The sequence below is a fragment of the Pseudonaja textilis genome, chromosome 5 (assembly GCF_049901715.1).
Source record: "Pseudonaja textilis isolate UNSWEBS1 chromosome 5, rPseTex1.2, whole genome shotgun sequence".
Taxonomy (NCBI): domain Eukaryota; kingdom Metazoa; phylum Chordata; class Lepidosauria; order Squamata; family Elapidae; genus Pseudonaja; species Pseudonaja textilis.
This window is the reverse complement of record NC_141994.1, coordinates 18,603,911-18,619,389: the sequence shown is the minus strand read 5'-3', so window position 1 is coordinate 18,619,389 and position 15,479 is coordinate 18,603,911. Positions and strand designations below refer to the sequence as shown.

General features: G+C 43.6%; 1 protein-coding gene across 6 annotated transcripts in view; it reads right to left on the bottom strand.

Annotated features, from left to right (window-relative positions):
• The window catches only part of PPARA (peroxisome proliferator activated receptor alpha), a 45,574-nt gene that overhangs the window by 12,155 nt on the left and 17,940 nt on the right, over positions 1-15,479 (bottom strand). For 3 of the 6 annotated variants that reach the window (XM_026702400.2, XM_087934219.1, XM_087934220.1), the window contains exons 3-5: positions 8,802-9,041; positions 6,361-6,521; positions 2,360-2,498 (exon numbers count right to left, since the gene is read on the bottom strand). In XM_026702400.2, the coding sequence (XP_026558185.1) occupies positions 2,360-2,498; positions 6,361-6,521; positions 8,802-8,907 (406 nt within the window). In that variant the 5' untranslated portion in view covers positions 8,908-9,041. The remainder of the gene's footprint in view (positions 1-2,359; positions 2,499-6,360; positions 6,522-8,801; positions 9,042-15,479) is intronic. The other 3 variants (XM_087934223.1, XM_087934222.1, XM_087934221.1) reach the window with 2 other exon arrangements.

Here is a 15,479-nt window from a genome sequence, read left to right as displayed (position 1 = left end):
GAGTTTTACCTTTCTGGCTCTCAAGGAGTCAGGCCCCTTTTCCACACTACAGAATGAGGATAGATTTAGGCTTAGCACACGTGCTGTTATCTTCCTCTAATCCAGGGGTCTTCAAACTTGATAGCTTTAAGACTTGTGGACTACAACTCCCAGAATTCCTCCTCCAATCATGTTAGCTCAGGAATTCTGGGAGTTGAAGTCCACAAGTCTTAAACTTGCCAAGTTTGAAGACCCTTGCTCTAATCCTAAAAACAGGAAGTAGCTCTCAGTGAATGCAAAAGCCACTTCTGTTGGAACAGGCAAACCAAAATAACATTGGCACTAGGCATCGCCAATACTCCACACATTTGCAAGGTCTGTTGCACCTTCTCAGGCCTTCTCAGGACGCAGTTCTGAGATCCAAGATGCGACAACACAGAGGGAGGGCTCTGTGTTTTTTGCAGCTCTGCGGCTCCAAAGTTTTCCTGAAGTGAAGCTTGAGAATTTCACCAAAGTGGTCTGAGATTCTTTCCCATGTGGGAAAGTATTCAGTAATCAGAGATGGAAAAAGAGATTCTCTTTCACAGCAGTTTTATATTTAGACTTCTTAAATGCCATGTCTCCCATTTCTAAACTTGTTACCTGCTTCGGTCTCTGTCTCTATCTCTAGGTATGACAAGATCTGTGATGAAATAACTGAATATATTCCTTTTGTATTTATGGGAGAAAGGCGGGCGTAACGTTAAAGTTCCAAAATCCTGCATCAAATTGGAGGATGGTTACTGATGCTTGAAAGCTGGAGGTGGGATATAGAATGTTTTCAGTCTGAAACCTTTATCTATGGAACAGATGCACCTATTACATTGTGCCAGGAATTCCTTAGAAAGGATTTGCTATTCTTGTCAGACACCTCCGGCACAAAGTAATTCTAAGACAAAATATGGTGCTGCCTATGAATTAGGATTAAGGTAGCTTACTATTCCGCAAACCATGAGGAAATGTTAAACTAATCCTGCAAGTCTTGAGGGATTTACATCGTAGCCTCTGTTGGATCTGCAGTGTGAGATGGCAGAAACAGAACAGAACAGAATAGAGTTCTTTATTGGCCAACGGTGATTAGACACACACAAGGAATTTGTCCCTGGTGCATAAGCTCTCAGTGTACATACGAGCAACAAGTGATCAACATTGATCACAAACATAAAATGCGATCATCGTAAATCGTAAGGTACAACTCTCAGTGATAAGACACAGGATACTAATAGGATACCGAGTAAGCAAACAACGTAAAATCATAATAGGATACTAAATAAAGACAATCGACATAAATCATGAAATACAAATAACAAAGTGATAGTCAGAAGAAGCTAAGGAAATAGGTAATAGGGAAGATGAGGAGGATAATAGGTAATACGGCCCTACTAGGTGGTTAGTAGTTTAGCAGAGTGATAGTATTTTTTTGGGGGGGTGGGGGGTGGGGGGGGAGGGAACTGTCTTTGTGTCTGGTTGTTTTGGTGTGCAACACCCTATAAGCATCATCTTGAGGGAAGAAGTTTATGTCCAGGACACGAGGGGTCGGTAGATATTTTCCCAGCCCTCTTTCTGACTCATGCGGTATACAGGTCCTTGACGGAAGGCAGGCTGGTTGCAATTATTTTTTCTGCAGTCGGCTGAAGTCTGGGTCTGTCTTGTTTGGTTGCTGTGCCAAACCAGACAGTTACAGAGATACAGACTCGATCATTCCTTTGCAGAACTGCATCAGCAGCTCCTTGGGCAACCTGAGAAACTTAAAATACACCTAAGGATATATATTCCAGTTTTTACAGAGGAAGAGACCAAAAATAAGACCTATGCTGCACCGATTTGTACACGGAAGTATCTTGAGGAAGGAAAAAACAGAATGATTAACCCGCCTGGCGGGATGTCATCAGACCTCTCCTTCCCTGCACTAAAAAGGTGGCCCAAGGCCAGCTGGGATTTAGTTGCTGCTGTTAGGGCATGACACAGCAAGGATTTAATTCCACATCAAGCTTTGCAATTGCTCAATTAAAAACAAAAAGCATCTACCTGACCTTTGGACTTTTCAGTATACTGTACTGCTATATTCAAAGGACATAAATGGAAGGAAAGAGTGCTAAACAAAACGCCATGACATATATGTTAATGCATAACATTTGTGCACAGTTACCTATTAACCGAAGGTTGCAAAAATGTTTGTGCAAAGGGCCTCGTTACGTGTGTACCGATTTCTCCTTCCCCAGAACAAAACGGCAAAGGAGTCTACCACAGCGTGGCTGGATCGGGCCCCTTTCTGCCTTCTTGCTCCCCGTGGAGAGAACCTCAGCTGGCCCATACAGAACTGAGGGATACTCTTACCTACCATTATGGGACATCCCCACGGAAAGGCACTTCTGAAAACGACAGTATTGGCACTTGTTACGGTTCTTTTTCTGGATTTTGCAGTTGCGATCGCACCGGTCGTAAATAAGTTTCAGCCTGATCGTTCGCCTGAAAAAGCCCTGAGGACAAGATCAGGAAACAAAACGTGAATAGCCAAAAAACGGAGAACTGATGCATCCTTCAAGGGGGATCGATCTGAAGTTTTAAGCGCAACCCCTGGTACTAAGACCACTGCAGTATGGGAAGGAAACACAGCTAGGCCAGAGTTTTGCTTTCGATAGGCGAATAAAAGAGAGCCAAAAGTAAAGCTGACTGTAACAGAATATAATGGAATGACAGAGTTCGAAGGGTCCCTGGAGGTTGTCTAGTCCAACCCCCCCGATCAGGCAGGAAACTTGATATCATTTCAGGCAAATGGCTATCCAATCTCTTCTTAAAAACCTCCAGGGATGGGGCGCCCACAACTTCTGAAGGCAAGTGGCTCCCATGATTGTTTTCACTGTCAGGAAATTTCTCCTGAGTTCTAGGTTGGTTCTCTGCTTAATTAGTTTCCATCCATTGTTTCTTGTCCTGCCTTCAGGTGATTTTGAGAATAATTTGACCGACCGCCCCCTCTTTTTTGTGGCAGACCCTGAGATATTGGAACACTGCTATCCTATCACCCCAAGTCCTTCTTCCTCTTAAACCAGAAACACCCAATTCCTGCAACCGTTCCTCGTATGTTTTATCCTCCAGTCCCCTGATCATCTTTGTCGTTTTTCCCTGCACTCTTTCTAGAGTCTCAATAGCATTTTTTCATACCGTGATGACAAAGTTTACATTAAAGAACTATCCAGGGGTGGGATTTAAATTTTTAACAACCAGTTCTGTGGGCATGGCTTAGTTGGTGGACGTGGTTTGGTGGTCATGTTATAGCCTGGGTTTGGTCAACTCAACATCTTTCACATTGAGGCACACATCTCCTCGCCTGGCCTCTCATGACTGTGGGGATGCTGCAACAGTTGTAAGTGTGAAAAATGGGTCATAAGTCACTTTTTTCAGTGCCATTGTAACTTGGAATGGTCACTCCACACAAGCAAAGTACCAGCAAAGGAGGGGGAAAAAACTCCAGAGATATTCCTGAGACAGGAAGTCTAGTCCTGCCAGGAATGTAATAAGGGTTACGGGAGAGGCAGTTTCTGTAAGCAACACCAGAATGTTTCCTTCCTGCCTTCCTTACAGGATTAGGCCAGTAATTTCTTCTAACAACCTGTTCTCCGAACTGCTTAGAATGTTAACAACCGGTTCTAGCGAATAGGTGCGAACCTGTAGAATCCCACCCCCATCGTCATGGAAAATGCTAAAGTCACCACTATACAAGAACAATAATAACCCTTTTTGAGTATTCCACATAAAGGTAGTCCTCAATTTACTACTATCTATTTGGGGACCATTTCAAAGTTACAACGGCACTGAAGAGAGTGACTTAGGACTAGCCCTCAAATTTACAACCGTCGTAGCATCCTCATGGTCATGTGATCAAAATTTGGTTGCTTGGCAACCAAGCATGGCCTTATAGCCATGCTGGCGAACCTATGCCACGCGTACCAGAAGTGGCACGCAGAGCCATTTCCCCCAGCACGCGAGAGCTTGCCCGGAAGAGTCTCAATGCGCATGAGTGGACGCCACCGCCGCCAGCTGATTGTTGGGTATTTGGCATTCAGGCGCAGGGTGCGTGCATGGGAGATGTGCGGGCATGCGCAGAGATGCACCGCACGCGAGGGGAATCACATGCACATGTGCAGGGATGCGTTGCATGAGGGGATCATGTGTGCATGCACAGACATGCGTTGCGCGAGGGGGAAATCCCATGTGCATGTGCAGATGTGTGAGGCGCAAGGAGTCTTGCGCACATGCACAGGCGCATGGCACGCAAAGGGGGTTACATGCACATGGGCAGGTGGCATGGGGGGGCCCCAGCATGCATTGCCTTTTGGGTATTGGCACACGAGTGTGCGCAAATGAGCATGCATGCAATTATCAGCACGGGAGCTGACAAAGGTTAGCCACCACTGCCTTATAGGGCCATGATTGTCAATTGCAACCGTCCCAGCCAGGTCTGACAAGCAAATGTGGGAAATGGGATTCGCTCAATGGCCATGTGATTCACCCTGGCAGAAAAGGTCGTAAAGTCAGACATGACTCACTCAACAACCCTCTTGCTGAGTAATGGAACTTCTGGTCCCAACTGTGGTCGTAATTCGAGGACTTTCCTATGTAGTAAACTCCTTCGGAATTGTATGAGTAGAATATGTCAGACATAACTTTTTCACTCCATAAAATATCAGCAGATGACAGGGCTTTTCAACAGTTCTTAATCTAATGGGCATTTCTGCATTATCAATCGAACCAAAATCAACATTTTTCAGGAGCTTAATCTCTTCCCAGCTTTTCCAGGCGTAGTTTCAAAGGTCACAAATCCAATCACATGGGGACACCTATTAGTAAACAGCTAAAGCCCTCCTCTTCAATGTGCCTGCTACATTCCTGGAAAACGCAGATTTTGGAGGACATGGTTAAGAAATAGGGATTGTTCTACCTGGAAAGGAAAATGGCCTGAGGTCCCTTAAACCTTTTTGATAGCTGCGTGTACACAAAACAACATGTATTCTCCACAAAACATGTTCTATCCACACAATGATGGGGAAAGGCTTTTATTCTTCTCCATAGCTCTGCTAACAACTGCTTTCTTATGCTATCATCCACACATATCATATAATGATACTGGCTCGATACCAGGAGTGGGATTCAAATTTTTTAATAATCGGTTCTGTGGGCGTGGCTTAGTTGTGGGCATGGCTTGGTGGTCATGTGACTGGGTGGACATGGCTTGGTGGTCATGTTATTGACTGGATGTGGCCAGCTCAATATCTCTCACATTGAGGCACGCATCTCTTCACCTGGCCTCTCAAGACTGTGGGGATGCTACAATAGTCGTAAGTGTGAAAAATGGTTATAAGTCACTTTTTTCAATTGTCACTCCACACAAGCAAAGTACCAGCAAAGGAGGGGAAAAAACTCCAGAGAAGTTCCTGAGACAGGAGGTCTAGTTCTGCCAAGAAGGTAATAAGGGTTAACGGAGAGGCAGTTTCTGTAAGCAACACCAGAATGTTTCCTTCCTGCCTTCCTTACAGGATTAGGCCAGTAATTTCTTCTAACAACAGGTTCTCCGAACTGCTTAGAATGTTAACAAACGGTTCTAGCAAATAGGTGAGAACCGGTAGAATCCCAGCTCGATACCCATGCTTTGCTACGAAACTATGTGGTCGGACTTAGTTTTTGGAGAGGAAAATAAGGGGGGGTGGGATCTGCCTCTGCCTACCAGCATCCATCGGTATTCATCTGGCTAGCGTCCTCTCAGTGTGTGAGGGAGTTGTGGGCTGTTTGGAAACTGAAGCAGTATTTGCTGTATGAACAAAAAGGAGACAGCAAGGAGCCTGGGCTTGGCTTAGCTCAACTGTTCTATAATAAAGCTGTTTGGTGCTATGAAACTGAAACTCCTCTCCTCAACGTGTTTTGCATTGGAACAGATTTCTTTTCAGATGGGGAGGGGGAGTAGCGCTCCTTAGCATCAGAGCGTGTTAATAATAATATAGGAAATAGTAATGCTCTGATGGTCATTTCAAAAAATCCTTTCTTAGTGAGCATCTAGAAGCCAAGAGGAACATACGTGCCAAATTTCAAGTTTGTAGGCGTTACAGTTCTGGAGATTTTGTGATGATGCGTGAGTGATATTTCGCATAGATAGATAGATAGATAGATAGATAGATAGATAGATAGATAGATAGATAGATAGATAGATAGATGATAGATAGATAGATAGATTTGGATATCATATAATAATGATATCGTCCAATCATATCATATAATGTTTAGTGCCGCTGTAAAAAAAAACCAAACCCAAACCAAAACCCAGTTAAATCCTGTACATGGGTGACATACCTTACAACCTTCGCAAGCGTGGACTCCATAGTGGTAGCCTGATGCTTTATCTCCACAGATTCTACATTCAATGTTTAAGGCCACATTGGGGAGCTCATCTTTGCTGTTTGGAAGAGCAGCAAGGTTCACAGATGAGGGGCTTGATGCTGGTGAAAAAGAATCTGCAAAGGGGAGAAAGAGGGACCGTCAGCTATTGTCATCCTCGTCCACCTACCTGGAAGGTATTATTATCTGAGTAATTCTAGCCAATAGGATCCTCTAAGTCAGGGGTGGGGAACTATGGCCCTTTTATGACTTGTGAACTTCAACTCCCAGAATTCCTGAGCCAGCATGGGATTCTGGGAGTTGAAGTCCACAAGTCACAAAAGGGCCATAATTCCCCACCTCTACTCTAGATGCTCAAGATGCAGGAATCAGAAATGGAGGAATCCCAAAGCTTATATTTTCCTCTATCATCTCAGAAAAAGTCTCTGGAGGAAGGGAAGGTTTGCTATGCTGGCTGGAGAATTCTGGGAGTTGATGTCCACCAGTCTTAAAGTTGCCAAGTTTGGAGACCTCTGCCCAAGAGTGTGACAACTGTGTTGCTACCCATTTCTAGAACTGAAGGCCGGAACTGAATTTTCTCGCCCCTCCATATATTTTCTTTCTGCGAACATTTGTAATGGAGGGATGGGCAAAGATTCTCAGGTTGCAGAAAGAAACAGAGCCTTCTAAATCACCAGCGAGATGCAGAAGGTTTTGTGCTGATGTATTTTGTAGGGCCAATCCTGGAAATAATCTATGTTTCACCATTTGAGAGAACTGGGGGACTCACGGGTAAGGACTTATCTTTCAGTGTTTCTACTGCTTGGTTTCCTTTTTAAGCCAAACATAGTCCCAACCTCCATAATTTGGATATTTTCTCATCAAATTCTCTGCAGCACAATCTCAGGAGCTGCAGAAGACTGGGAGTGCCCATTCTTGCCTTAGCATTGAATAGCATCACGAGGGAAACCCAAAATACTGGAAGACAATGGGTATCTTTTTATCACTTCCTCAGTCCTGAAAAACCAATCCTCCACCCCTCCCAAATAAAAGTCTGAATAGCATGAATCGGGAGCCAAAGCAGGAATATTCTTTGGGATAAGAATTTATCCAGTCCAGGCCTTGCCAAAATACAGCACCTACTATTGAGACATCTCTGAAGGATAAAAGTTAAGTCTTCTGCTTCTAAACTTCAATTGAAGGAGATCCACCGCCTTCCCACACCATGTGTTTCCTATCATGTACCTCATACTAATCTCACTCCAAAGCTTGATGTTTTCCCTTTATCCGTTACTTGTTGTCTTACACTCTGAAGCAAATAGCTAGTTTGCTATATGATCCAGACTGTTTAGTTTAAGGTTCAGTTTGGAGTTGTGCACACAGGGCAACACAACACGGCAAAAGTGACTTAGGTTAATAGAAAACATCACTTTTGGACCATTATACACCAATACCACACCACCATGGAAAGCAACATTTATACAAAGAAGGTCTTTTTCGTTTGAACTGAATTTAATTTCTTTGAATTCTTTGAAAGGACAAGAATGAATTTAAGGCACTGCCATGTGCCCTTCTGGGATAAAAATGCAGGTTTCTTCCCAGCAAGTGTTACTCTACATCAATAAAGGAGAATATCTGTAGCTCAGGGTTGAAATGAGGCGTTCCTTTGTGCTGTCTGAGCTTGGTTGTTTTCTTGCAGACGTTTCATTACCCAACTAGGTAATATCATCATTGCCTCTTAAGAGGAAACCTCACTCCCTTCTAGCACAGACGTTGCCTAGTTTGGGTAATTATATGTCTGCAAGAAAACAACCAAGTTCACAGAGTACCGAGGACCTTCTCATTCTGTATCAGATCCATATTTCTGTAAGAATTGTGCTCTCCTCAGTATCTGGTCTTCCTTTTCTAACCCCGGTCTCTTCTTCTCTCAAAAATAATTCTAAACAAAATGATAAGCACGTCATGCTTTATAAGATGGGAACAGCCCACTTGGGGGATCTGACTGTTTGAAATGCTAATTACTATGACAAAAATTACTCCAGAGCATTTCCAAGTTTCCTACTATCTTAATTGTAACAAGTGGCAGCACATAACATTCCTGTCTGAATTCAGAGCACGCACAATTAGTTCTAAAAGGATCCCAGCCATCCCCACAAAAAAAAAACAACCCCATAGTTTCTGTCTATGCAGTTTAGAAAAGAAAACAATCCTTATGTACACAAAATACAGTCAATATGAAATGATGCCCATCAGTTAACTTCCTTAGATTATTGCTTGCTTTTCAGAGAAGCCTACGGAGCCATTAAGGCAAATTTATCTACATGATGTAAGATAATGCTTAGAGACAATCTGAATTTAAATTTCATCATCTTTTATCTTTTTTATTATCTGATAACAATTGAAAGGGTTTTCTTTACCTGTATGGACAGATCCGTCTGAACCATTTCCCAGCGACTGGAAGTCAGTTAATGCTCCAGAGCTTTCCGCGTTTATAGATGGCGAAAGTTCTTTCGTGATCTCCATCTCTTGCAAAATTTCTTAAGATAAAGGAAGAGGATCTTGATAGTCCTTTAAGGGAATAAAGGGGCAGAGCAGGCTGTATTCTAAGTCCACCATTTTGATGAGGTCAAGAGTTTCCGTTAGCATGAGTCAGACGTCTGAAAGGCAAACAGGGATTTTGCAAAGCAAAACGACACCATTCATTTGTGGATGGGTCAGTCTCTTTGGCCACGTCTATTTGTATAGGGGCCCAGGGGTGGGATTCTACCGGTTCAGGCGAACTGGCAGCTCCGGCGATCATTTGGCCCCGCCCACCTGCTCCTGCCCTTGTCTGTCCTTTATTTCTGTGTTTTGCAGCTCAGGTGGTTCACATGGCACAGTGGATTCCCGTGCAACCCACCGTGGAAGTTAAGTATTGGAGCTGAAAACGGGCCTTTTTACAAATGCTGCGTGCGTTCACAGAGCTGGGTTGTTACACCGGTTGAATCCCACCCCTGTGCTTTGGAGGCAACGAAATTCCAGCAAATGGCTTGAGGAGGGAAACCATCACCACAAGACAAATGTCACATCCCAAGATTCATGCACAAGATACAAATGCCCCTTCTTGTGGCCGGAAACTTTGGTCGTGTTAAGTGCCACATCAGAACTCTTATTTCCGATGGCTCAAACGTGAATGTGAAGCTGAAGTAAAATGTGCCATTGGTATCTACCATTTCCTGCAACTCAACGATTCTCGTTGAATGGTGATGGGGGAAGGTGAGGTTGGAGCTGGTGGGTTGCATTGCTCAATGGGTTGTTGTGGGCCATCCAAGGTTGCATTTCAGAAGATGGGCAGCCATAGGAGTCTTCCAAAAATAATAAATAAATGACGTCTCTTTAAGATGTAATTCATTTCAATTGGCCAGTCAAAGGATTTGGCCAGGATATCTTTGAAACAACACCTCACAGAGATTTGTGTTCCATCTATCCACCCTCTTTTTAAATGCTCAACCAGGAAAGTCACCATTATGTGTACCATTTTTTTAGCACATTCCCTCCTGCTATGCTTTTAGAGCAGGGTTTTCCACCCTCAGGAACTTTTAGATGGGTGGACTTGAACTCCCAGAAGTCCCTAGTCAGCTAGGGAATTCTGGGAGTTGAAGTCCACCATTTTAAAGTTCCTGAGGTTGAAAAAAACAGTAATTTAGAAGGAAGAACCACAACCCGGTGGCCAAGAACCCACAAGAAACCCAGCTGCATTGGCGTGTTTTGAACATTTTGAACAATTTTGGATCCTAGAATTTCCCTTCCCTGGGAAAAAAAAATCTGCCAAGCAAGCATTCTGGCCCATGAACAGAACAGATTTTCACGGTTTCCCGTAATATGCATCATTCAAGACATTCCCATCCCTGCCTAGTAAGGGTGGGGCTGCAGAGGGAGACCCGAGGCCCTCTTTATTTCATCACCATTCTGGAGCTCTAGGCCGAGGCCATGCCAACACAAACATTATTAGCATCAATTTAGACTGGAGGGAACAACACACATTTGCGGGTGCTCATTCTGAGGCTCCGTGGGGGCAAAAAGGTAAACAAAGCTTTGGGGAAATCCTAAGCAAGTTGATATTCCTTCTGGGCCTTTCAAGTACAAAATAGGTGTCTCAGCTCTCAGCAAAGCTAAGTTACCCACCCTTAACCCTTCCAAAAACGATGCCTCACCTTCCCCCATCAAGATTGGCCCTCCCTACAGGCCAAACATAAAAAAAGGTGTAAACCCTGGTAGCAAAAAAAGGCTGATTGGCCTGACATAACCAGAAGCCCAGGCATATATTAAAATCTCTTCTGCCTGGCACATTCTTGCCAAATTACCAGATGGAGCCAATTTTCCTTTCTTCTTTCCTGATTTCCCCACTTAATTTGCCATCTCTAATGTTTAAATGGTTGGGTTTGAGGGAATTTAATAAGACTCTTTCCTTCTCCCTGGGACATATTAAGCAGAGCAAGCATCTCTGTTTGACTATTTGAGTTGGCTTTCACTGTAAACCAGAGGTGGGGAACTATGGGCTCTTTAGGACTTGTGGGCTTCAATTTGTAGAATTCCTCCCAGAAGAATTCTGGGACTTGAAATCCACAAGTCCTAAAGGGGCCATAGTTCCCCACCTCTGTTGTAAAGGAATCGAGAAAGTTGTAGCATTGAATCTCAAGGAAGAGCATCACCAAAGAGTTGCTAAAATTGCTCTTGCTAATATTCATTTGAACATTATTCTCTGATGATTTACCTCTAGTGGTGTTGCCATTGGTTTTAAAGAAGTAGTATTTCATTTTAGTCTTCTGTTTTGTTACTATATGTGGTAACAAAAAGCATATTGAGCACATATAAAAACTCCTAATCTAGTTACTGGTGGCAGTTATAGCCATGAAGATGGCCTATGATTTGAAGATTCATCTTATTTGCTGTTTCTGTCACTTTAGGTTAGTTTCTTAGATAAGCAGACTTTCTTTGTAGCAATAGCACTTCTATATCGCTTTACAGTGCTTTACAGCCCTCTCTAAATGGTTTGCAGAGTCAGACTATTGCCCCAAACAATTTGGGTCCTCATTTTATCAACCTTGGAAGGAAGGAAGACTGAGTCAACCTGGTGAAATTTTGAACGGGCAAATTGCAGGCAGGTGGCAGGCCGCAGAAGTAGCCTGCAGCACTGCACTCTAATCACTGTGCCACTGTGGCTTTAGATGGCATTTTGCAGAATCACCTTATATAGGTGAAGCCCCCAAAATTTTGAAATTTGGATGCCCTCATTGGGCTTCTTTTCCCACACAGGAGACAACAGGCAGCAAAATCCAACTTTTATACATATCTTTCTTGAACCCAGTCCCAGCAAGCTCAAGAGGTCTGGCCTCCAAGTGAGTGAATGATTGAAGATTTCCTTTTACAGAGGACTAAAAAGGTAGAGGTTCCCCTCGCACATCCGTGCTAGTCGTTTCCGGATCTAGGGGACAGTGCTCATCCCCGTTACAATGCCGAAGAGCCAGCGCTGCCCGAAGACGTCTCCGTGGTCATGTGGCCGGCATGACTAAACGCCAAAGGCGCACGGAACTAACACTGTTACCTTCCCACCAAAGTGGTCCCTATTTTTCTACTTGCATTTTTGCATGCTTTCGAAGTGCTAAGTTGGCAGAAGCTGGGACAAGTAAAGGGAACTCACTCCATTATGCTATGCTAGGGATTCGAACCACTGAACTGGTGAGCTTTTTGATTGACAAGCTCAGCGTCTTAGCCACTGAGCCATCACATCCCTTTACAGAGGACTAATTGTGTCCAAATAAATTTCACCGATCTTAACTTCAAGCTGAAGTAGGACAAGAGCATGGGATTTTAATTTTCTTAAGATAATATAAAATAAGGTTAAGAAAACTGATCGCATAGCAGCACAAACATCTCAGAAGTACTGTACTGTAAAGTAAGCTAGGAGACAAAGAAATTGCCCTCTGCAGAGGGAAACGCAATAAAACATTCAAAAACGGAAGAAACGGTGAATGTTCTTTGACAAAAGTGTGGCCTACAAAGATTCCAGCGGCTCGAGAGGTAGGCAAAGAGAATCTTTCACGTATCGGTCTATGAAAGGCTGGCACACAAAGTTAAGGAAGAAATGTTCCAATGCCCACCTTATAAAAAATCTGCTGGAAACATCACTCCCACCTTCCACCACCAATAACTCTTAGCTCAGAATGGTTTCTTTTTTCCCTTCTGACTTACAAAATGTTGGCTCAAGATCTAGAGGTAGCTAGCTCGACTCAGTCATTACTAGCTGAAGATTTAGCTGATATTCCCCTTTTCTTGATAACTTAAAACTGGAAAAACCTAATTTGAAAAGGGAAGGGTAAAGGAAAAAATGAGAAAAACGGATTGATTTTGGAATCCAACCCTCTATCCAAGTACCATGTTTCCCTGAAAACAAGGCCGGGTCATATTAATTTTGCTCCAAAAGACACATTAGGGCTTATTTTCCAATTAGGTCTTATTTTTTGGGGGGGGGGAATACGGTTCTTAATGCACCCGTCTGGCTGACAGTCTTAACTGGGGCTTATTTTCAGGGTAGGGCTTAAATATGAGCACCCTGAAAAATCATGCTAGGGCTTATTTTCCAGTTGGGTCTTATTTTCAGGGAAAGAGGGTAGTTTATAAAAGAGAAAGTATAGTAAGTATAGTAAGTATAGTAAGCCTTGATTTACAAACATTCACCTTTGGAGTTACAATGGCACTGAAAACAGTTGGCTTAGAACCTGTCCTCAAATGATGGTTGCACCGCTCGTGAGGTTAAGGGATTGCAATTTGGGTGCTTGGTAACCAGCTCACATATATGACCAGTTGCAATGTCCTGCAGTCATATGATCACACTTTCCAGCTTCCTCAGCTAGTTTCCGACAAGCAAAGTCAATAGGGAAAGATGGATTCACTTAACCATGTGATTCGCTTAATGACTACCGTAAAAAAAATAATAATCGTAAAATTGGATCTGGCCAGGTGATAGCTTGCTTAAGCAACCACACTAGTTAAGGACCAAAATTCCAGCCTCCCACTTGTGATTTAAGTCAAGGACCACCTCTAAAAATAAGATAGTGAAGGGAAGCAGTAAGCATGTAAGCAAATCAATTACTATAAAAATATTTACCCTTGCCAAACTGAGCCTTTTGCAGCAGTTAATAATAGATGAAGAGAGGCTCTGAATGCCAGTTTAGCCCCTCTTTAGTTGGGTCATAAGATGATCATGAGTGATTGTTATAAAGCAACTGATGACAGGCAGACCTTCAAACACAACGTCTGCCCACAGCGAAGGGCACTCGGTGTGAGAAGGGAGTGAAGTGAGAACCTGCCAGGATTTAGCTAATCCTTCCCTGTCAGCCTGTCTTGTATTTATTTAAAGAGGCCAGAGTATGACTCGGAGTACATAGAACTGTTTTGGAAAGTCGGGAATGTCAGACTGAGATCCTGTGACATGCAGCATTCATGCAGGCCAGAAAATTTAACAGCCATTCCCTCCCATTTCAGAACCGGAAAACAATACCTGAAACCCAAGCAAGATACACAGAACAATTCCAGATTAATTAACAAAGCTAAAAATGCACAGGGCAGTTATGTTCTTCTAAATCACGCCAGACAGCACCACCTTAGCTGACCTTGGGGTGGGGGGTGGGGGGCAAAATTAAGCAAGGTCAAAATTTGTTCCTGATGGAGAGGGAGGCACCTCCCGAGGTTGAAAGCTAGACTGGCAGGTCCCCCCCGCAAAAAAAAAAAACAAATGGCAGGGATAAAAAAAAAAAGGCAAATACTTTCTGCATTGTTGCTGAGAAAACTAGATGGGCTCCAAGACCACGAAGTCACTGGGAGCTGAGCTCAACATAATGTAGTTTTTGGCTTTCATGTCCTGCTATATGCATGTATGCATGGAATTGCAGTAGCCCAAAGGTCTTCATATTGGGTAGCTTTAAGACTTGCGGACTTCAACTCCCAGAATTCCTGAGCTACCGTGACAGGAGGAGGAATTCTGGGAGTTGAAGTCCACAAGTCTTAAAGCTGCCAATTGTGAAGACCCCTGCAGTAGAGATTGTGATACTGGCTATCCCCCGGGGCAGGGGAGGGATGCTACCAGTTCTGCCCGGCTCTAAAGAACCGGTAGCTCTGAAGAGCGGCAGACACTGAACCAGTTCTGTGTTTGCTGCTGTTTGGCCTACCTGCCCGCCCAGGCTCTTACCTGTCCTTTATTTCCTGCTTTGCGCGGCACAGCTGAAGTTGCAAAAGCAGGAAAAAAATAGGCTTTTCAAACGCTGCGCACTTGCGCGCAGCGCTGCTCAGCTGTCCAGGCGGCACAGCTTATGGTTTTCTACACGCGCGCGCAACGCGCATGCAAAACATAGTCACCAAACTGGTAGTAACGCCGGTTGAATCCCACCCTTGTCCCAATGGTGTAATTATTTGAGAAATATGACTTGTCAGAACAGCCCACCGCATTGCCAATGCCACACATGTGATGTCATTTCTGAACACTCATTATCCAGAGCGCCTAATTATTATCCTCCTGTTGCTTCATGGCTTTCCCCCTACCCACCGGAGTTTCTGAGGAGACCGAGCCCCAAAGATACCTCTCCATCAATGCTGTTGTGAACTCTTTGGAAGGAACCAAATTCTATCAATTATTGTTATTTTTATTCCATCTTATTATTTATTAATATTAATTATTAACAATATCCTATTATGAGTTATTTATTTTCATAACTCAAGGTAGCAAACATACCCCTCCTTCCTCCTCTTTTCCTCAAAACAAGAACAACCATCCTGTGCGATGGGTTGGGCTGAAAGGGACTGGCCCAAAGTCACCCAGCCGGCTTTCATGGCTGAGGCAGGACTAGAATTCATAGTCGCCTGGTTTCTAGCCTGTTGCCTTCACCACTACACCAAACTGGCTCTCATGGATACTCCCGATGTGACTCTCCCATACCAATTAGGCCTCATTCATTAGTAAAGGAGATCAAATCAGTAGAAATGCCCATGAAAAGTAATTTTCATTTACTGAGTCAAGAGGAGTCCAGGGAGACTTCACAATTATCACAAGAACAATACAG